This window comes from Canis lupus, chromosome 12 (genome assembly GCF_048164855.1).
Source record: "Canis lupus baileyi chromosome 12, mCanLup2.hap1, whole genome shotgun sequence".
Classification (NCBI taxonomy): domain Eukaryota; kingdom Metazoa; phylum Chordata; class Mammalia; order Carnivora; family Canidae; genus Canis; species Canis lupus.
The window spans coordinates 51,970,434-51,989,820 of NC_132849.1; the positions used below are offsets into that span (position 1 = coordinate 51,970,434).

Sequence of the window (19,387 nt, forward strand, 5' to 3'; positions counted from 1 at the left end):
GTGGCTCAGCGGTTGAGTGTCTGCCTTTGGCTTAGGGCGTGATCTCAGAGTCCCGGGATCGAGTCCCACTTCAGGCTCCCTGAGTGGAGCCTGCTTCTCCCTCTGCCTATGTCTCTGCCTCTCTCTGTCTCTCATGGATAAATAAATAAAATCTTTAAAAAAATTTAAAACAAAATAATGATGGCAGTGCATATGTGGGAGAGGTTAGAGCATAAACATTTTAGATATTAAAGAATTTATTTATTTATTTATTTATTTATTTGATATTAAAGAATTTAGACAGGTAAAATTCTTGAAAAAATGTCTTTAGAACAGCTTTATTGTGATATAATTCACATACCACAGAATTTGTTGATTTAAATTGCACAATTCAATGGTTTTAGTAAATCGGCATTTTGCAACCATCATCAAAATCAACTTTAGAACATTTTCCTTATCCACTCACTTTCCCCCCCCAAAACTGTCCCATTAACAATCATTTTCCCTTCTTCCTTCTCAACCTCCTATCCTCCACCCCAACTCTCACAGTCCTTGGTAACCATGAGTCTACTTTCTGCTTCTATACAGATTTATTTATTTGGAACTTTTTACATAAATTGAATCATATATGCCGCCTTTCCAAGCGGCCTCTCACTTAGCATGCTTTCAAGGTTCATCATATTGTAACAGGTATCAGTACTTCCTTTTCTTTTTAATGCCAATATTCCATTGTATTGATATGCCCCGTTTTGTTTATTCATCTGTTGATGGACATTTGGCTTGTTTCCAATTTTGGGCTATTATGAATTATGCTATGAATATTTGCATAAAAGTTTTTGTGTAGACATATGCCTTCATTTCTCTTGGGTATATTTTTGGGATTGGATCTGCTGGATCATATGGTAACAATGTTTAACCATTTGAAGAATCACCTTTTTCCAAAATCACTTTTTCCTATTTTACATTTCTACCAGTAGGTTATGAGGGTTCCACTTTCTCCACATCCTCACCAACACTTGTTTTTATGATTCTGCCTGGTGTAAAGTGGTATCTCATTGTGGTTTTGATTTGTATTTTTCTGATAAATAACGAATTTGAGTCTTTTTATGTGTTTATTGGCCATTTGTACATCTTCTTTGGAGAAATGCTTACTCAGATGTTTTATTCACTTTTTATCTTTTTTATTGGGTTGTAAGAGCTTTTTAGACATGTGTCTCTAGTCATAAGTCCTTTATCACATTCATGATTTAAAAATATTTTCTACTCTTTTATGGGTTGTCTCTTCATTTTGATGGTATCCTCTGAAACACAAAAGTTGTTGGTTTTGATGAAGTACAATGTATTTGCTTTTGTCATCTAGGCTTTCAGTGTCACATCTAAGAAATTATCCCTTAACCCAAAGTCAAAAAGATGTTTGTGTTTGTGTTTTCTTCTATGAGTTGTATAGTTTGTAACCAGGTCTGATCCATTTTGAGTTAACTTTGCATATAGTAGGAGTCAGTGCTTAAAATCCATCCTTTTGCTTATGGATATCCAGTAGTGCCAGTAGAATTTGCTGAAAGAATACTGTTTCCCCATTGAGTTGTGTTGGTACTCTGGTTGAAAATCAATTGAACATAAACGTTAGGGCATGTATCTGGATCCTCAATTCTATTTCACTGATCTGTATATCTATCTACCTTGATGTCACTACAACACACTTATCACTGAAACCTTGAGGTAAGTTTTGAAGTCAGAATCAGGAGAGTCAAGTCTTCCCATTTCTTTTAAGATTTTTTTGTCTTTCTGTGCCCCTTAAATTTCCACATGGATTTTTAGAATCAGCCTATTTGTGCAAAGAAATCTGCTGAAATTAGTAGAGAAATTAGTAGGGATGGCCTTTATTCTATAAACTAGTTTGGAAAATATCTTAATATCAAGTTGTCTGATGCATGAACATGGGATGTCTTTCCCTTTAATCTGGGCTGAGTTATGCTTCTGGGAACTATGTTCCCTTTAATCTAGGTTTTCTTTCTTTCAACAGTATTTTGTAGTTTTCAGTGTATATTCTGCATTTCTTTTGTTAAATTCATTCCAAAGTATTTTATCCTTTTTGATGCTACTGGGAACAGAATTTTTTTTTTTTAAAGATTTTATTTATTCATGAGAGACAGAGAGCAGGCAGAGACATAGGCAGAGGGAGAAGCAGTTTCCTCGCAGGGAGCCCAATGTAAGACTCAATCCTGTAACTCCAGGATCACATCCTGAGCCAAAGGCAGACGCTCAACCACTGAGCCACCCAGGCGTCCCTGAACAGAATTTTCTTAATTTCATTTAATATTATTCCCTACTGATGTATAGAAATATAATTGATGTTTGTATATTGATCTTGTATCCTGCAACCTTGCTGAACTCATTAGTTAGTTCTTGTAGTTTTCAGTGAGCTTGTTAGAATTTTGTATATAAAGACCCTGTCATCTGCAAATAGCAACGGTTTTACTTTATACTTTCCAATTCAGTTACCTCTAGACTTCCTGATTTGTTAAATAAATTAATGTACAATTTAATATTTAGAGTTACTGAAGTGAATATTGTACAAAACCACTTTTAAAAAAAGGAAAGGAAAAAGTAATATATATATATATATCAATAGATTAGGTGAGAAATCTGGCTCCCACACCATTATTAATCAGTTGTGTGATCCTGAGCAAATTTCTAAGTCTTTTCTCATTATACATTCTATTTGCATATTTCTCCATTTGGCATAACTATGAACTCCTGGGGTTAGGTAAGAAGTTAACTTTCCTCAGTTTTTTCAGCCATTACAACCATCATTTTCACTAATTATATTGAGCATCTTCCTCCTTTTCCATTTTTGCCCCTCACAAAGAGAATAAGGTTACCAACAATGGAAGAACACACTAACTGTATCTTCATATTGAGAGAAAATAAAACTCTGAGGAAAGGCACGTTAGAAGACATTGAGAGAGTATAGGCAATTACAAAGAGTTATCTTCATCAGAACAGGCTGAAATATAAATGAAAACTTTAGAGGTTTGTGGAAAAAATGAATAAAAGCAAATGAATGAAGCATTTACTCTAGGACCGTGCTAACATCTTAAAACTTTAAGGAAAAATCAATAAAGATATAAAAATGACAAAAGTATGTTCTAAAAGTATACATTATCTTCAGTTTTTACTGCAAGGATCATCTTTTAGAACCAAAGTTTTAGGCAACATTTTTTATTTCAATTTTAATTAAAATGGAAAAAGTGTCTCATGATATACAGAACCACATTCCATCTTTATGCCAAATGTAGAGACTTTGCCTCTGCTTCTGCTAGTGCTGATGGCACTAAAATAGTAAGTTATATTAAAATATTTTTAATTTCACTTCAAGAGTTTTGGAACCTTAGTTTTAATCGTTGATATAAAGGAAGAGGACTATCCACAGAAGCAGCAGAGTCACCTTTATCCTTATGACACTGTAGAGAACTCAGAGAACCTTTAGCTGCATCTGGGAAACAGCATTCTTCATTTCCAGCTGCTTTATAAGCCTGGATGCACTGTTCAGTTTCTTTAATATATATTTTAGGGTTATTCAACTTGTTGGCATCATCTTTCTTGAATTGGGCTGAGTTATGCTTCTGAGAACTATGTTTCATTTTCTGAGTTGTGTTTTTAGCTTTCTCAAACACTGGGACACTTTCTTCATTAGAAGAATGTCTGTCAAGGCAAACGCTCTTCATTACACTTTTCTGAGTGGTTTGCAAATCAACTTTTTTACTATGATGTAAAGCAGTATTTGGTGGTCCAACTCTAACACCGGAGGTCTTTACTATTGGGTTACTGGCAGTAGAAGATACAGAAGTATTCATTTTATAGTTTTCTTGAAATAGCTGATCTCCTTTTAGAACTTTAGATTTTCTAGATTCATTTTGGAAATGAATTCCTAGAAGATTCTTTGCAAGATGTGATGGATAATCAGAATCACTCTTAGCAATACAAGATTCATTTATGGTAAGTAGGGACAAAGTTTTCAGGTCAACATTTGGTTGCGCATTATCCTGCGGATATGATGATTTTATACGTATTCGTTCCTTTAAAGGCAAATCCTGAAGATGTAAATAAGTAATGCCAGAAAGTAGATGCTCTTCAGCAGTAGTCTTCTGAAGATCCTGACCCAACACTTTATTAATGTTTGTGGTGTACCATTCTGATTCACATGTTAATTGTGCTGGGATATTTTTAAAATTTTCAGGGATGGCTATTTCAAGATCTGACTTTAAACCGAGAGAAGAAGTGTTACTTGGAATAGCTGGAGAATTACTAAAAGAAGTACCTTCCCAGTCAATGGTGCTTAAGTGTAGATCAGCAATTGCTGACATGTTATGGGATGAGGTACCAGGTTGACAAGATTCTGGAATTAGAGACTTACTGACAGCTAGAACTTGCTGCATAGCCAAAGGTCTTGGAGAAGACATTAAGTGCTCTTGTGTATTCAAACAGGGAGTATCTTCAGGTAACATCAAGCTATTCAATGAGGCAGAAATAGATTTCTGGGGTAATGCACCATCAGGGGTAATTTCCAAACTTAACTTGGAATTCTGCTTAGAAAAGACTTCACATGTGGGGTTTAAATTCATCTGTGACTGGAAACTCATCATATTATCTGATTCTGGCTGTCTGTTTTCTTTAGACTTAATTTTCATGCCTAAAAATAAAAATAAATACAATACTATTAAAATCTATTTTATTTTCCTTGAGTAAACAAATAACGAGTTTAGATCAGAAATCTTCTATATTAGCAATTTTTATTTTTGTCTTTTTTGTCTCAGTGCATTCCTGGAAACTATTTATAACTGTGTTATAAATAATCACAGCAACATAATTGTTAATATTATAAAATATTTTCTTTTGGAGACAATGTTATAATTGAATTTGTTTTCCTCATCAAGTTCTAGAAAATAAGGAAAATCTGTTTAAAATCCAAAAGCTGTTATACATACTAGTTGCTCAACAAGTAATAGTACAATTACTATTAACACTTAAGTTAGCAGACAAGAGCAGAATGGTTTACCTATGGCTTTAAAAGAAGTGTATCAAGACAAAGAAGTAAGAGTAAAATTCTAACTCTTAATTTTACAGAACTTCCAGCAAAATTTAGACAAGATAGATTCAAATAGAATAGGTAACTCTTCTATAACATTTGTGTGTGTTCATAAATAGCTATGAAATGCAATACTCACATTTTTGTTTCTTCCCTTTCCCTTTCAGTTCTAAGTTTTGTTTTTGATAAACAGCAACAATCTCAGGATAAGCCGCTTCAAACAATGATTTTTCTTCTATTGTTTGTAGAACCAATTCTCCATGTTGATCTTCTATAGCATAATGTTCTAAAAGATTAAAAATTTAAAAATTAAGTATCAGTTTTAATCATCTGTTGATACTAGTGCAGAAATGATTTTCTTCTGCCTTGCAAGACCTGGAAAAAGATTCCTTTCAAAATGAGAACTTTAAATTCTCTTGCTCTAAAGGTCTATAGGATGGAAAACTTTGCTTAGATAAGATTAGTTGCTTTTAATTTAGTAGAGTGTTAAAATTCCAGATAAAGAATAGGAATAGACAGTTTTCTAAAACTCCAACATTAACTTTCTTTAGTGGTGGCTCCTGAAAAGAACAGAATTGAAAAGATACATCCAGGCTTACTGGGCACACAGCAGCTACTAAATGAAAAGGAGAATGCTTGCAAGTAAATTTACAATATGATATATATAAATAGACTAGATCCTTTTGTTTATCCTACAGGAGGGAAAAATTGCATGAGAAGCCGCACTATACTGAAAATATTAGTTGATGAATTTAAAGTACGAACTATGGAAACAGGTGAACTTACATTGTTTCTTAGTTAAACTGGTTAGGGGTACATTTTCTCCCTTAAGAAACAGCATCCACAAAGGACAATGCTCAGTTCTGGACAGAGAGTACTGCTAAACTGGGTTAATAGGATTTTCTTCTCTTAAAACATACTACAGTTGGTGGAACTGTTCCTAAATAGTCCTCAAAATTCTTCAGCTTTCCATTTCCCTAGTATTGCTTAGAATGGTTTATCAAATTCTTTGTAATTTCATTCTTCAAAATTACCTATAACTTAAACGTTCATTGACAAATTAACTGCCTTACTCATTCACATATAATCACACAATCTGATTTCAAAGTAATAGAAATAAATTTGGGATTACTTTCCTTTTTAAATGATCTGTGGTTTCCTTGCCTTCAGACTGAGAACTAATTCAGAATTCACTACATTTTTGTCTGTAGCAAAATAAGAGTAATTTGACAACTATAAATGCTCATGAAAACTAAACAAAGAAAGGAGAAGAAGAGTACCTCAGGTGCCATGCAGCAACCTTGATTTCTTTAGATACAACCACACAATGAAATCCAATGACTAGACTGTTTGCAGCGGCATTTTTTCCAGAAATATTGATTAAAACTACTTCCATACTATATTCTAAAACATTAATTATAATAGAAATGTAAACTTAAGATATTAAGATAAAATTACTTAAAGTAACTAAATTTAATGCTTACTGTTAGTTAAAACTTAATTTAAGTAGTACAGGAAAACTACGAAATCAATCCTCAGTGCATGTGCTATGTCTCTTTCATTTATGTATGCATTTATATATGTGTTTCTGTGTGTATACATATATATACGTATGTATATTTTACGTATGTATATGATATCTAAACATATATGGTTAAATGTTACAAATTTTGTTTAAAGTGAATACATACCAGGCTTCTCCCATTCTATTTCAAAGCAATGAATTCCATTTCTGATCCGAGATTTAACAATTCTGAAACACAAATTCTTCTAATGAGATCCAAGTGCAGAAGTTATTTTGAAATTTTCAATTTGTAGAATGAATCATTCAATTTTTCAATAATTCAATTACTCAATAATTCAATTTCCATTGATTTTGCTCTATTTTTATAATATTCTAAAAATACTGTAAAGAAGGCACCTGGATGGCTCAGTTGGTTAAGTGTTTGCCTTCAGCTCAGGTCATGATCTCAGGGTCCTGGGATGGAGCCCTGTCTTAGGTTTCCTGCCCCTGCTTCCCTCTCTTCCTCTGCCCCTCTACCTTGCTTGTGCTAGCTCAAAAAAATAAATACAATTAAAAAAAATACCGCAAAGAATTATGGCATAGTTATTCCTTTGACTAGTTTATTCAAAAGATAATTTCATTGTTAGGGGTACAGAGTTGATGATTGTTATATCCTATCAGTAGATTTCATTATTATTCAGTGTTCCTCTTTTCCATAATAATGATTTTTCTTTTAAAGTCTATTTTGCTTCTGTTAACTTTGCAACATCACTCTGGTAAATATTTTCAAATTTTGTGTAGTTTTATTCTGTACATGCCCTATAAATAGCAGACAATTGCTGGATTTTGTTTATTCATCCAATATATTGCCTTTTAATAGAGGAGTTTAAGCCACTTATATTTATTGTGATTACTGATTTTGCTGGATTCATTCATACACCTTATTTTATGTCTTCTGTTACCCAAATTTTTCTTTGCTACTTCCCTCTTCCTCCTTCCTGTGATTTTTTTGGGTTGACAGGTTTACTTTCCTACTTTATGTACTGGTTTCAAAGATAGATTGTATTTCTGGTGTTTTAGTGGTTACCTGTAATTGTTTTATATTTATGCTTTGGAAGTTTTAGTTCATTATCATCATTGTATATAAATCATCAAGCATTATACAGTTATTTATATACATATTTTTTCCAGTTAGTTTATTAAAATAGCTAAATACATTTTATTGATTTCTCTATATTGATTGACCACTTTTTTGTTATCCACATCATTTCTCTGGGTTCATGTTTCTTATTGCTAAGGTACATCTTTTTAGTAGTACTTTTAGTGGGGATCTGTGATTTATTCACCAACCAGTGAATAAGGCTTTACGGATTATTTTTACTCAAGCTTTGAAGTGTTATTCTATCAATTTCTGGCTTCTATTGCTGTCATGAAAGATGTATGCTATCAGACTGTCATTCTTTTGTAGTTTATCATTTTTCTTCGATACTTCCCCCCACCAAACTTTTAGTTGGAAATTTTTAAACCTTTAGAAAAGTTGCAAAAATAGCACAATGAATATTCATATACCATTTGCTGAGTTTTACCAATTCTCAGTTTCTATCCCTCTATTCACTTTTCATTTTTGTTTCCTTTCTGGTTCATTGAAATAGTTCAATGGTTAAGCTTGGCTCTATCATTTTATATTTATTTCTTTTAATAATCTGTTAAAAGATTATTAACTACCTGTTTGAAGCAAAAAGTGTGTGAAGGCATGAACTATGTTATCTTGATTGTAAATCCTGAATAAACTTTTAATATTTCCTACTAGACCTTTACTCCATTTTTATGTAACAAAGAGCTATATATCCTACTACTAAGAAGATTATTTTAGATCATAAGATACTCAAGTGGAAACACCTCTTCATACAACTCTTTATATTACCGAATTGGCTGTAGTTGATTTGAATTCCTTCTACCGAGCTTTCTTTCTATCATGTCATAGTGGGTCAAAAGTACTAACAATTTCTCACATGCATAGTGATCGGGCCATTCCATTTTTTCAAGAGTAAATCTCTGTAAATATAAAACAAATAAAACAAGATTTTGTTATCTCTTGCAGACAAACAGCCCTGTTAGGTGATACAATTTTTTTCTTACAAAATTAACATTAGTTAAAATAGTATCAATGAGAATATTCCCAGAAAGAACAATGAGCCTCCTAAGGAGGCAAAATTGCATGAGAATTAAGTGTGAGGGTTGTCAGTTTGAACCCCAGTATCATATTTCCGAGATGTTGAGCAAATTACTTAATCTCTTTTAGCCTCAGGATTTCCATCATAAAATATAACCCGACTCAGAGATTATAAAGATTGAGGTTACATGTAATATGTTATTTATGATATTAAATTTTAATGGTCAGTCAATGTTTGTTGCCATTAGTATTACTGTTGTTGGTAGGGATAAGCAACAAATACTTATAGTTTATTGAACCACTCTGTTTCCCTAACCACTATACAAGGGGTTATTATAACCCCTAATTTATATATTTAGGTTAAATATCTCATTTAATCTTCATAATGACTTCATAAAAAAGTAATATTATTTCTCTTTTGAGGATAATACATATACAAGGTCACATAGTAAGTGACAGACTGTCCAAATTTAAAGTTAGGTCACTGATTCAATGCCCTTTGGAGAACATGGCATAATGTATAAACTTGTCAAATCACTATGTTGAACACCTGAAACTAATGTAACCTCATGTGTTTACTAAAAAAGAAAAAAAAATCCCATTACCTTTGCAAACTGTATTACCTTTTATAAAAACATACTGGAGCCTCACATTCTCTGGGTATTAGGCCCCAACCTCAGTATCTTCCTGAATACAATGTATCTGTACATGGTATATAAGGTGTCTTCTAAATAATAGCATAATTATGGTTTGCCTTGTGGTCTGCAAAGGTTTCTAGTGGCAAAGGAATGAAGATTAGAAATAAATGCTGAGAACTACATGTGCAGTCAAACCTCTTTCAAATCTCCTCTCAGACCAAAGTGATTATCCCTTCTTATTTTCCAGCTACATAGCATAAAGAAAGTTTTTATTTTCCAGTACCTGAAACAATAATAAATCAGGTCTTTGGTACCTGATTACCTTCACCAATTTATCCTTGTTTAAAAGGAATTCTTGAGTAACCTAGCAAGAGAAAATAAAATAGGAATTCAGATTTCAAACTTTTTAATGATTTTTCTTTTAAAGTCTATTTTGCTTCTGTTAACTTTGCAACATCACTCTGGTAAATATTTACGTGATGTAATCTTTTCAATCTCTTTATTTTCAAATTTTGTGTAGTTTTATTCTGTACATGCCCTATAAATAGCAGACAATTGCTGAATTTTGTTTATTCATCCAATATATTGCCTTTGTCAAATCAAACTTCTGAAATAAAACGCTCATCTGAATGTTAGTTATTACCTCATAGAATGGGAATCCCTCGCAACTGCATGCTTTTCTGAAAATAAATTACATACATGTTGTTAATACAATCAGGCAATTTTTTGACAGACTCTAAATTCATTTCATCCAATCTCTGCTCATTTAATGAAAAATGTCCTTGGATAATATCCCAGTCATCAAGCTTCTCTTTGAATAACTATTACATCACTATCTTCTGAGATAGCCTAATATTTGTACCAAATCAAAAAAAGGATTTTGTGAAATGTTACTAATCTAGACATGAGGGAAGGTTATGTAGAAATAATTCAAGTAGAGGTGTATATATTTATCACAACAGGAAAAAAAGGAGTTAAAAAAAAAAGAACTTACTTCTTAATGTTATTCTCTACCGCAATCAATTGTCTCTCATGCTGGGTACGGTGCCAGTCACAAGGACAACAGTATTCGTAATCATGTGGTTCACAGTATCGATTAGTTTTACATAGTTTGCATCCATTACGTACATGATCCTTAGGTGAACCTTTATGCAAACACAAAGTAGGATTTTTACTGCTTTTAAACTTACCTTCTACATATATATTTTGCTTTTTTATCCTCATCCAAATTTTTAACAATGAATACTGCCTTGCAGAGTCCTTAGCATATAGAAAGGTTCCATTACATTTAGATTGAATAAAGTGATGCACACTATAATAATTCTTAAGACAATGTAGATCCTAAGCTACCTATAAGCTCCTCTTATATGACACTGCTTTTTGTTGTTGTTTCTATAGATTATTCTTCCATCTGACACTGTTCATTTGTAACTAGAAATTATCATTTGATAATCAACTATAGAAAACTTTGTGATTTGGTAGCTATACACAAGAAAAGAAGGATATAATTACTAGCATTAAAAAAAAAAGATTATTTACCTAACAACAGAATAATTCATGAAATGGTTTCCTGAATGAGAATATTAAAAGAATATAACAGTTAATTACCTCTGCTAGTGTCTAGCCCTCAGTTACCTGCACAGCTATTTTTAAACTGTGCTTGGAACATGAACGAATTATGACTATGGCACAGGTGTGGGGCCCTAGTTCCCTTTTGAAGGAAAGCATAACCACTTTTAACATTGTTTTTAGAACACAGAAGCGCACACATAATTGATAGGAACTAAAACTGTCATTTATAAAGTCAAAAAACGACAGAATTGAATTTTATAAAGCATCTTATAAAAACATTTATTTTGTCCATGATTTCATCTATAATTTAATAATGTTTACGAACACAAAGACAAATAATTTCTTTTCTTTTTTTACTTGTATTTATTTATTTTTAAAAGACTTTATTTATTCATGAGACACACACACACACACACACACACACACAGAGGCAGAGACACAGGCAGAGGAAGAGGCAGGCTCCATGCAGGGAGCCCGAAGTGGGACTCGATCCTGGGTCTCCATCACGCCCTGAGCAGAACGCATATGCTTAACTGCTGAACCACCCAGGCATCCCTACTTTTATTATTATTAAAGAGTTTACGTATTTATTTCTTTGGGAGAGAGAGAGAGAGAGAGAACATGACCTGGAGAGGGAGGGTAGAGGGAGAGGGAGAGGCAGACTCCTCGCTGAGCAGGGTGCCAGACTCAAACCCAGGACCCAGGATCATGACCTGAGCTAAAGGCAGATGCTTAAATAACTAAGCCACCCAGGAGCCCCAAGAACTTCTTCTAAAAGATGAACTAATGAGATCTCCTACTCTCTCCTGGGAGTGAATGGTGTTTCTGATCCAGTATATTTATTAATGACATTTTTCTTTTACCAAGGCTAATGAAGAGAAGCCAAGTTATTTTCAGTAATAATGAACACATATTAGAAATTAGTTTTAAGTCACTATCCTTATGCAATAAAAACAAATGATTTCAGTTCAATTTTTCCCTAAGGTTTAGCAGAATGATATATTTTTTTTGTTTAAATGGATTTCTATATTGAAACCATAATTTTAAAATCTATGTAATTTGGTATTATAGTTTGAAACTACACTTATCCTATATTTATCATGTATATCACATTATTTCATTCAATTAACAATTACTGAATGCCAACTATGCATATGTAACACAACCCCTGACACGAGGATTTTCAATCTACTGAGGAAGATAGGTATGTAACAAGTATAAGAATAGGATGACGGGATCCCTGGGTGGCGCAGTGGTTTGGCGCCTGCCTTTGGCCCAGGGCGCGATCCTGGAGACCCGGGATCGAATCCCACGTCGGGCTCCCGGTGCATGGAGCCTGCTTCTCCCTCTGCCTGTGTCTCTGCCTCTCTCTCTCTCTCTCTCTGTGACTATCATAAATAAAGAAAGAAAGGCTGCTCAGAGCCTGAAAAAAAAAAAAAGAATAGGATGACGATGTGGGTGTCAGACACTAATGTTCTGGAGATATCATTCCCCATATCTGCTCACCTGGATGGGAACACACAGAACAATGGGCCAGTTTTTTAATAGCTAGTGGTTGTGGATCAGAGCAAGATTCTTCACTCCACTGTGTAAATCTGTAAAAAAGAAATGTTAAAAGGAAAACAACACAAAACAAAAACAACGTCACTAAAATGTCATGCTCTCAAATGTCAGGCTATTCTAAAAGTTCCCTTCCTTACCTGCCTACTTGTGTTCCCTTTGGTGGCAGATAAAGTCGCTGGCCCAGCCTGGAACACCCTCAATCTATGTTTTTCAATTTAAAAATGTGGCCCCAAAGACAACTGAATTACAACAGGGGGAAGAGAGAGTAAGACAGTTACAGAAAAAAAACAGAAGTAGGATGGGGGGTGGGGAGGCAGGAGAAGGAGGTAGCAGGAGAAGGAGAGAAAAGGAGTATGTATTTGTATATTCATGTATTCATATGTATATATTCATATATTCATTCAGTTTTTGGAGTTTTTTTTAGAGAATCTTAAGTTAGGCAGCAATACATAGGGAGAATGATTTGTATATGTCTATTTGATCTCTTTTCTGTGTGTGCGTATAAAACAAATAGAATTGTGAACATTTTTCTGTATCAGAAAGAGGGGTGAAGGGTAAAGTATAAAACTAAATAGAACATTAAGTTTCTGGGTAAACACTGTTTAAAAAATCTAGACTATGTGAAATTATCAATTTCATAATCTCTTATGAAAACAACAAAACATTATCTGCTCAATGGGTGATTTTAAGGAAAATGTGTATCTGCTAAGATTTCTACTAAATAAAAGTTAATTTTATTTTTGGCTAAAGTTCTAGGCAATATAAAGCCACCAAGGGGATAGTTAAGTATTCCTCATAAAACACAAGTGCTCTGAATTATGTTCCTCTACTTACAGAAGTTAAAGGTCTAATAAAAAGCTAAATTATCTCTTCAATTCATTGCGTAGTAGCTGGTACTAAGAGTCATTGTTTGGCTTTTGGAATTTCTGACTCATTCACTACAAAGACCAGGTATAAGCTTGCTAAAAATTAACATAGATGCTGGATAAATCTATTAATGCTAATTTTTAGCAAACTTACACCTGGTCTTTGTAGTAAATGAACAGAACTTCAAATGTGGAAAAAAACAAGGGGGGAAAGTCAGTCTAAATTAATTAATGTTAGAATGATACATTAATGGTAATAAGAAAGGTAATTTTATTCTTTTCAAGTGTTCAAAGATTTCATAAAATGTTGCCAAAAGCACATATTTGCTGAAATTACGTCAATAAGGATGATTTGTAGTTAGCCAAATGCCATACCTTCTTTTTATTCTTTATATCATTCTTTAAATTATTCTTCACAATTCCCAAATGATTCCATGCCAAAGTATACCTTTCTTTCCTGCTTTAGCACAGTACTCATTGATACCAGTAAGGGATTCGGTCAAGTCTTAGATCTATCAATAGCTTTATAGCTGAAGAAGCACTGCGATTTCTAATTTTTTCATGGTCATTCCTTCTTGATTTCTACAATTTAATATTCCCTTTTGTGCACTCACCATCTCAAACCTACTGGTGGCCAAGACGGCTGAAGTGTCCCAGTGCCCCAAATACCTTTTATTCATTCCACACTTGATCATCATTAACATTAATTAGTAATTAATGTTAACATAAACCATTGCTTTCATTAAGTAAATATAATTCATACGCTTTCGAAACTAAACAGCACAGTTGGTAAACTTCCATATATTCTGTACCTTAGCTGTGCAGTCTATACTAATTAGAATTAATATATTACTAAATAAGTGGCTATAGAACAAAGGGCACCCAAGTAAAAACTGTGATCAAGTGTTACTTATTATTAAGTATTTGCAATATATTAGCCATTTCACTTATAGAGAAGAAATATGATATCAAAATATTTTATATCAAAAATAATTTTATTTTTTTGTTTTTTTATTTTTTAAAAAGATTTATTTATTTATTTATGATAGACATAGAGAGAGAGAGAGAGGCAGAGACACAGGAGGAGGGAGAAGCAGGCCCCATGCTGGGAGCCCGACATAGGACTTGATCCCGGGACTCTAGGATCGCGCCCTGGGCCAAAGGCAGGCACCAAACCGCTGAGCTACCCAGGGATCCCCTCAAAAATAATTTTAAATGTAAAATTATTTTATGGTTATATTTATCTTTAAATAGTCTAAAATAGCCTGTGGTAAAAGCCCATGGTTATAAACAAACACATTTGGCATATTACTACTTGTATTTGTATTAAAACAATGCAGTATGGCTTAGGACATGTAGTCTCATTTTTTTCTTTGGAAAATTCCAGAATGAATATAAATCAGTGATTTTATTTTATTATTATTATTATTATTTTTTTAAAGATTTAATTTTGGGGGGGACACCTGGGTGGCTCAGCCAGTTAAACCTCTAACTCTTGGTTTTAGCTCAGGTCATGACCTTAGGGTCCTGAGACTGAGCCCCAGGTCCAGCTCCACACTCAGTGGGGAATCTGCTTGAGATTCTCTACCTCTGCCCCTCTCCGTCCCTCCCACCCCCACATTCTCTTTCTCTAAAAACTGATAAATTAAAAATCTTCAAAAAATTAAAAAAAAAAAGACTTTAAGTAATTTAAATATGGGGCTCAAGCCTGCAACTCCAAGATCAAGGCATGCTCCACTGGCAGCCAGTCAGCCATCCAAAACTCAGAGATTTTAGGTGTGCTTGGGTGGCTCAGTCGTTGAGTGACGGCTCTTGGTTTTGGCTTGGGTCATGATCTCAGGATGGTGAGATGGAGCCCCATGTCAGAGTGGAGTCTGCTTGATATTCTCTCTCTCTCTCTCTCTCTCACCCTCTGTGCCTCCCCCCACTCACGCATGCATACGTGTTCTCTCTCAAATAAATAAGTAAATAAATAAAACCTAAAAAAAACAACAACATGATTCTAAATGAAAATATAGATCAGTTTAAAAATATGAAACCCAGGGTACCTGAGTGGCTCAACTGGTCAAGCATCTGACTCTTGATTTGGGCTCAGGTCATAATCTTGGGGTTGTATGATCAAGCTCTATATGGGGCTCTGTGCTGGACATGGAGCCTGCTTAGGATTCTTTCTCCATCTCCCTCTGCCATTCCCTGCCCCCCAAAAAATAAAAATACAAATACAAAACCCTTTTTTTGCAAAGCATAACTGAATACTTTCTGTAATAGTCACTATTCAGTTCAACAAGAATAAAAATGTCTAATGTCACAAGAAAAGAAAAGAGTAATTTTTAGTTACCTTTGAAGTAAACTTTGCCCCTTCAAAATCTGTATAAGTTTCAATGCTTGCTCTTTGCCAACTCCAGGGACTCCCTTTTACAAAGTGGAAAAGAAATTCGAATGTTAATCATTGGGGAATAAAGAAATGAAGTATGACATGTTCATTCAATTAGAGATTGTGCAGTTGACAGAATAAGGTAACTATGTAATGACAGGAAAAGATGTGTAAGATAATTTACCACGTATAAAACAAAAATTGCAAAATAGCCCACCCTGTGATCTAGATTCGTAAGTAAAATAACTACCACATTGTTAATCTATGCAAACCAAAAAGTCACAGGATTATATAATACACCACTGACAGTGTTTATTTTATGGGAATGAGGAACAGAATTTTAGAGGACTTTTACTTTTCAAGTTAATTATTTTGATAACCTTTTTTTTGATAACCTTTTAATTTGATCTAACTTCAGGTTATATTTGTAATCAGAAAAAACATGTTCATTTAATATTTAAAGACCTCAACATCCAAAGAGCACAAAGGAGAGTTCCAAGTTAACTCTTGAAATTAATAGCTTAAGAAAAATTAAAATAACTGTTAAGTTGCCAACACAAAAAATGTCAATAAATGTATATTTGCACAACAATTTCTGGTTTGAGTCTTCCAGTTCCTATAAAAGTTTATGGAGTTTATCCTTATAAGCAGGGTTGCTATTCAGCTAATACACACTGGGATAGACATACCAGTGTTAAAATATTTCCAAATCGGTTAGTAAATAGTTACTGAACAAGCATCCTACGTGCCTGCTGGCCAAAGGCACTTTTCAGCCTGAATCCTCTTCCCAACCCCCTTACACTTAGGATCAGCTACTAAAAGCGTAGCACCTGGCATACTAGTGGTCACCAGAAGTCTGTTTCATGGCTACAGCCTATGTTTTTACATACCCGTTGCTAGATATTTTGCGTATCAACTCTCCTTTTATTAGCATTTAGCCACATGTTAAGTTTTTTGAAGGTAAATCATGTTAGTCCATAGGTGGTAAAAATCTTTAAGTAGAGCAAAATAAATAGATACCAGTTTCATTACAAAGGATAGAAAATGTCAAAATAGCTAAGGTTAATACATAACGTAACACCACTGTAGCTAAAATTGGTTTCTGTGAGTTTAATTTTGTAAAGTTTTTCTTACATTCAACATTTGACTGTTTCTAGACTTTAATTATGATATAATTACATATGGGAAATAAGAATCTTCTATTTCAGAATGAGAATTATAATAAAATAATTACTTATATGTTACTTAAAAGTTTCCCTCCTCCTGCTTCCTTTTCCTACTAGTTAAAAGAAGTGTTTCTCTCTTTGGTCACTGATGACATGTTAGAAATGATGGTTAATAATTTTACTATCCTGCTATTTTTTCCTTTCCCCAAGCTCTGGCAAAAAGAACATAGATGTCATCCTTCGTTAGATTCTCTTGGGGATAGCATACATAGTATAATGAGGGATTTAGTAAAAACACAGAGATGATCAATAGGGACATAATGATGGGACTACATAGTAAGAACTACAATACAAGGCATTTCATATTTTTAAATATATTTAAAAATGGGGTTATCCTTGTAATTCTTAATTTATCACTCACCTATTAGTATACCTGTTTGTTACAGAGTACTGTACTGTGCATCTTAAATAAAATGTTTTCATGAACAAAACTCAATGCAATGCCAGGAGGCAAGGAAGAATGAATGGCTTACCCCAATAATCATGTTGCCTAGCAACAGTAATAACACTGAGCATATGCACAGTTGGAAAGCTGCAAGAAGATTGAAAATGAAAAAATAGACAAAACAGTGATAGAAATTAATATTGGCATGACACAAGAAAAGAGTAATTCCTATATTTTTTTAAAATGGTAGTAAAACTTGAATGTGAATCTCTTAGTCTAGAGTAGTGGCTTACTGCTATTCAAGCAGTGGGACTAGTTATTACTCCATTCTCATTTATAACATTCAGTGTCACAATAAGCCAGTTTTTTTTTTTGAGCCAGTTTTTTAACGTCACTTGAAATGCTGATTAATTACCAAATTGTTTATTATACCAAAAATTATACTCTAAATTAAATTCGTTTCTTTTTAAGATTTATTTATTCATTTATGATAGACATAGAGAGAGAGAGAGGCAGAGACACAGGAGGGAGAAGCAGGCTCCATGCAGGGAGCCCGACGCAGGACTCGATCCCGGGACTCCAGGATCGCACCCAAAGGCAAGCGCCAAACCGCTGAGCCACCCAGAGATCCCCTAAACTAAGTTCTTAATCAGATAGCCATATTATGTTTATATTTATGCAGCACATAAGGTATCAAAAAAGACACACTATGACAAGTAAATATAACAGTCTAAGCATACCTTCGGAAGATAATCACAGCCAAGTAGTATTGCTAGTCCAACCAGAGCATCTCTATCCAAACCTAGTTTACTCTTGATAGATGACGCTGTATAACAATCAACATGTGGATCCTAGAAGAAAGTACAATTTAGTTTAATCTTCAAAAAGTAAACACTTATACATTAAACATTACAAAAAATAATTTGTCAGAGTTGTCTCTAAATGCTTAATTATTCCTAAAAGGTAAAATAGGAAAAAATTATCCTGATCACCAGGATCTTCACAGAATCTAATGCTTCAATATCCGGAAATAAAGTCATAATTTCAAAAACTGGCTTAAAAAATAATCTATAATGGGCAACATTTTTCTCTTTATTATTTTTTGACGTCTACAAAAGATTTTCATCTTACAAAATCAGACACTGTAAAGTGAATTTTATAAAAAGTAAACATTCCTTGTAATTGCAGTACCTAAAGTTAACTATTATACTATCGTTAGTAGTGCAGTGCATGTTCTTTTTTTTTAATTAGTTCAGAGGTAGAATTTAGTGGTATATCAGTTGCATATAAACCCAGTACTCATTACATCAAGTGCCCTCCTTATTAATACCCATCACCAGGATGCCTGGGTGGCCCAGTGGTTGAGCCTTTTAGCTCAGGGCATGATCCTGGAGTCCCAGGATCGAGTCCCACATCAGGCTGCTTCTCCCTCTGCCTATGTCTCTGTCTCTCTCTCTCTCTGTGTCTCTCATGAATAAATAAATAGATTTTTTTTAAGATTTTTTTATGTACTCATGAGACACACACACACACACACACACAGAGAGAGAGAGAGAGAGAGAGGCAGAGACACAGGCAGAGGGAGAAGCAGGCTCCATGCAGGGAGCCTGACATGGGACTAGATCCTGGTCTCCAGGATCACGCCCTGGGCTGAAGGCGGCACTAAACCGCTGAGCCACCTGGGCTGCTCTTTAAAAGAAAAAATTAATGCCCATCACCCAATCATCCCTCCCTTCACCTCTGCTCCAGTAGTTTGTTTCCTAGAGTTTAGTGTCTCTTATAGTTTGTCTCCCTTTTATGCATGTTCTTGCAAAAAACCCTTGACTCACATATACAAGTATTTACTATTAGCTATGTTTAGAATTATATGAAAGTACTATTTTGTAACATTTTTGCCCACTAATATACTTTAGTATCAATAATACATATCTTTTTATTTTTTGACTTTTTAAAATGTTTTTAAAGATCAAGACCTGAGCTGAGATCAAGTCAGCTGCTTAACTGAGCCATCCAGGTGC

The 19,387-nt window shown here is 33.9% G+C and overlaps 1 protein-coding gene across 2 annotated transcripts in view; it reads right to left on the reverse strand.

Moving 5' to 3' along the window:
• Window positions 1-289: 289 nt before the first annotated feature.
• The window catches only part of GEN1 (GEN1 Holliday junction 5' flap endonuclease), a 34,026-nt gene continuing 14,928 nt past the window's right edge, over window positions 290-19,387 (reverse strand). For both annotated transcript variants that reach the window (XM_072771014.1, XM_072771013.1), the window contains 10 exons: window positions 18,110-18,220; window positions 15,723-15,796; window positions 12,462-12,550; window positions 10,378-10,528; window positions 10,027-10,063; window positions 9,667-9,747; window positions 8,497-8,627; window positions 6,760-6,821; window positions 5,208-5,354; window positions 290-4,672 (listed from right to left, as the gene is read on the reverse strand). In XM_072771014.1, coding sequence (XP_072627115.1) covers window positions 3,354-4,672; window positions 5,208-5,354; window positions 6,760-6,821; window positions 8,497-8,627; window positions 9,667-9,747; window positions 10,027-10,063; window positions 10,378-10,528; window positions 12,462-12,550; window positions 15,723-15,796; window positions 18,110-18,220 — 2,202 coding nt within the window. In that variant the 3' untranslated portion in view covers window positions 290-3,353. The remainder of the gene's footprint in view (window positions 4,673-5,207; window positions 5,355-6,759; window positions 6,822-8,496; window positions 8,628-9,666; window positions 9,748-10,026; window positions 10,064-10,377; window positions 10,529-12,461; window positions 12,551-15,722; window positions 15,797-18,109; window positions 18,221-19,387) is intronic.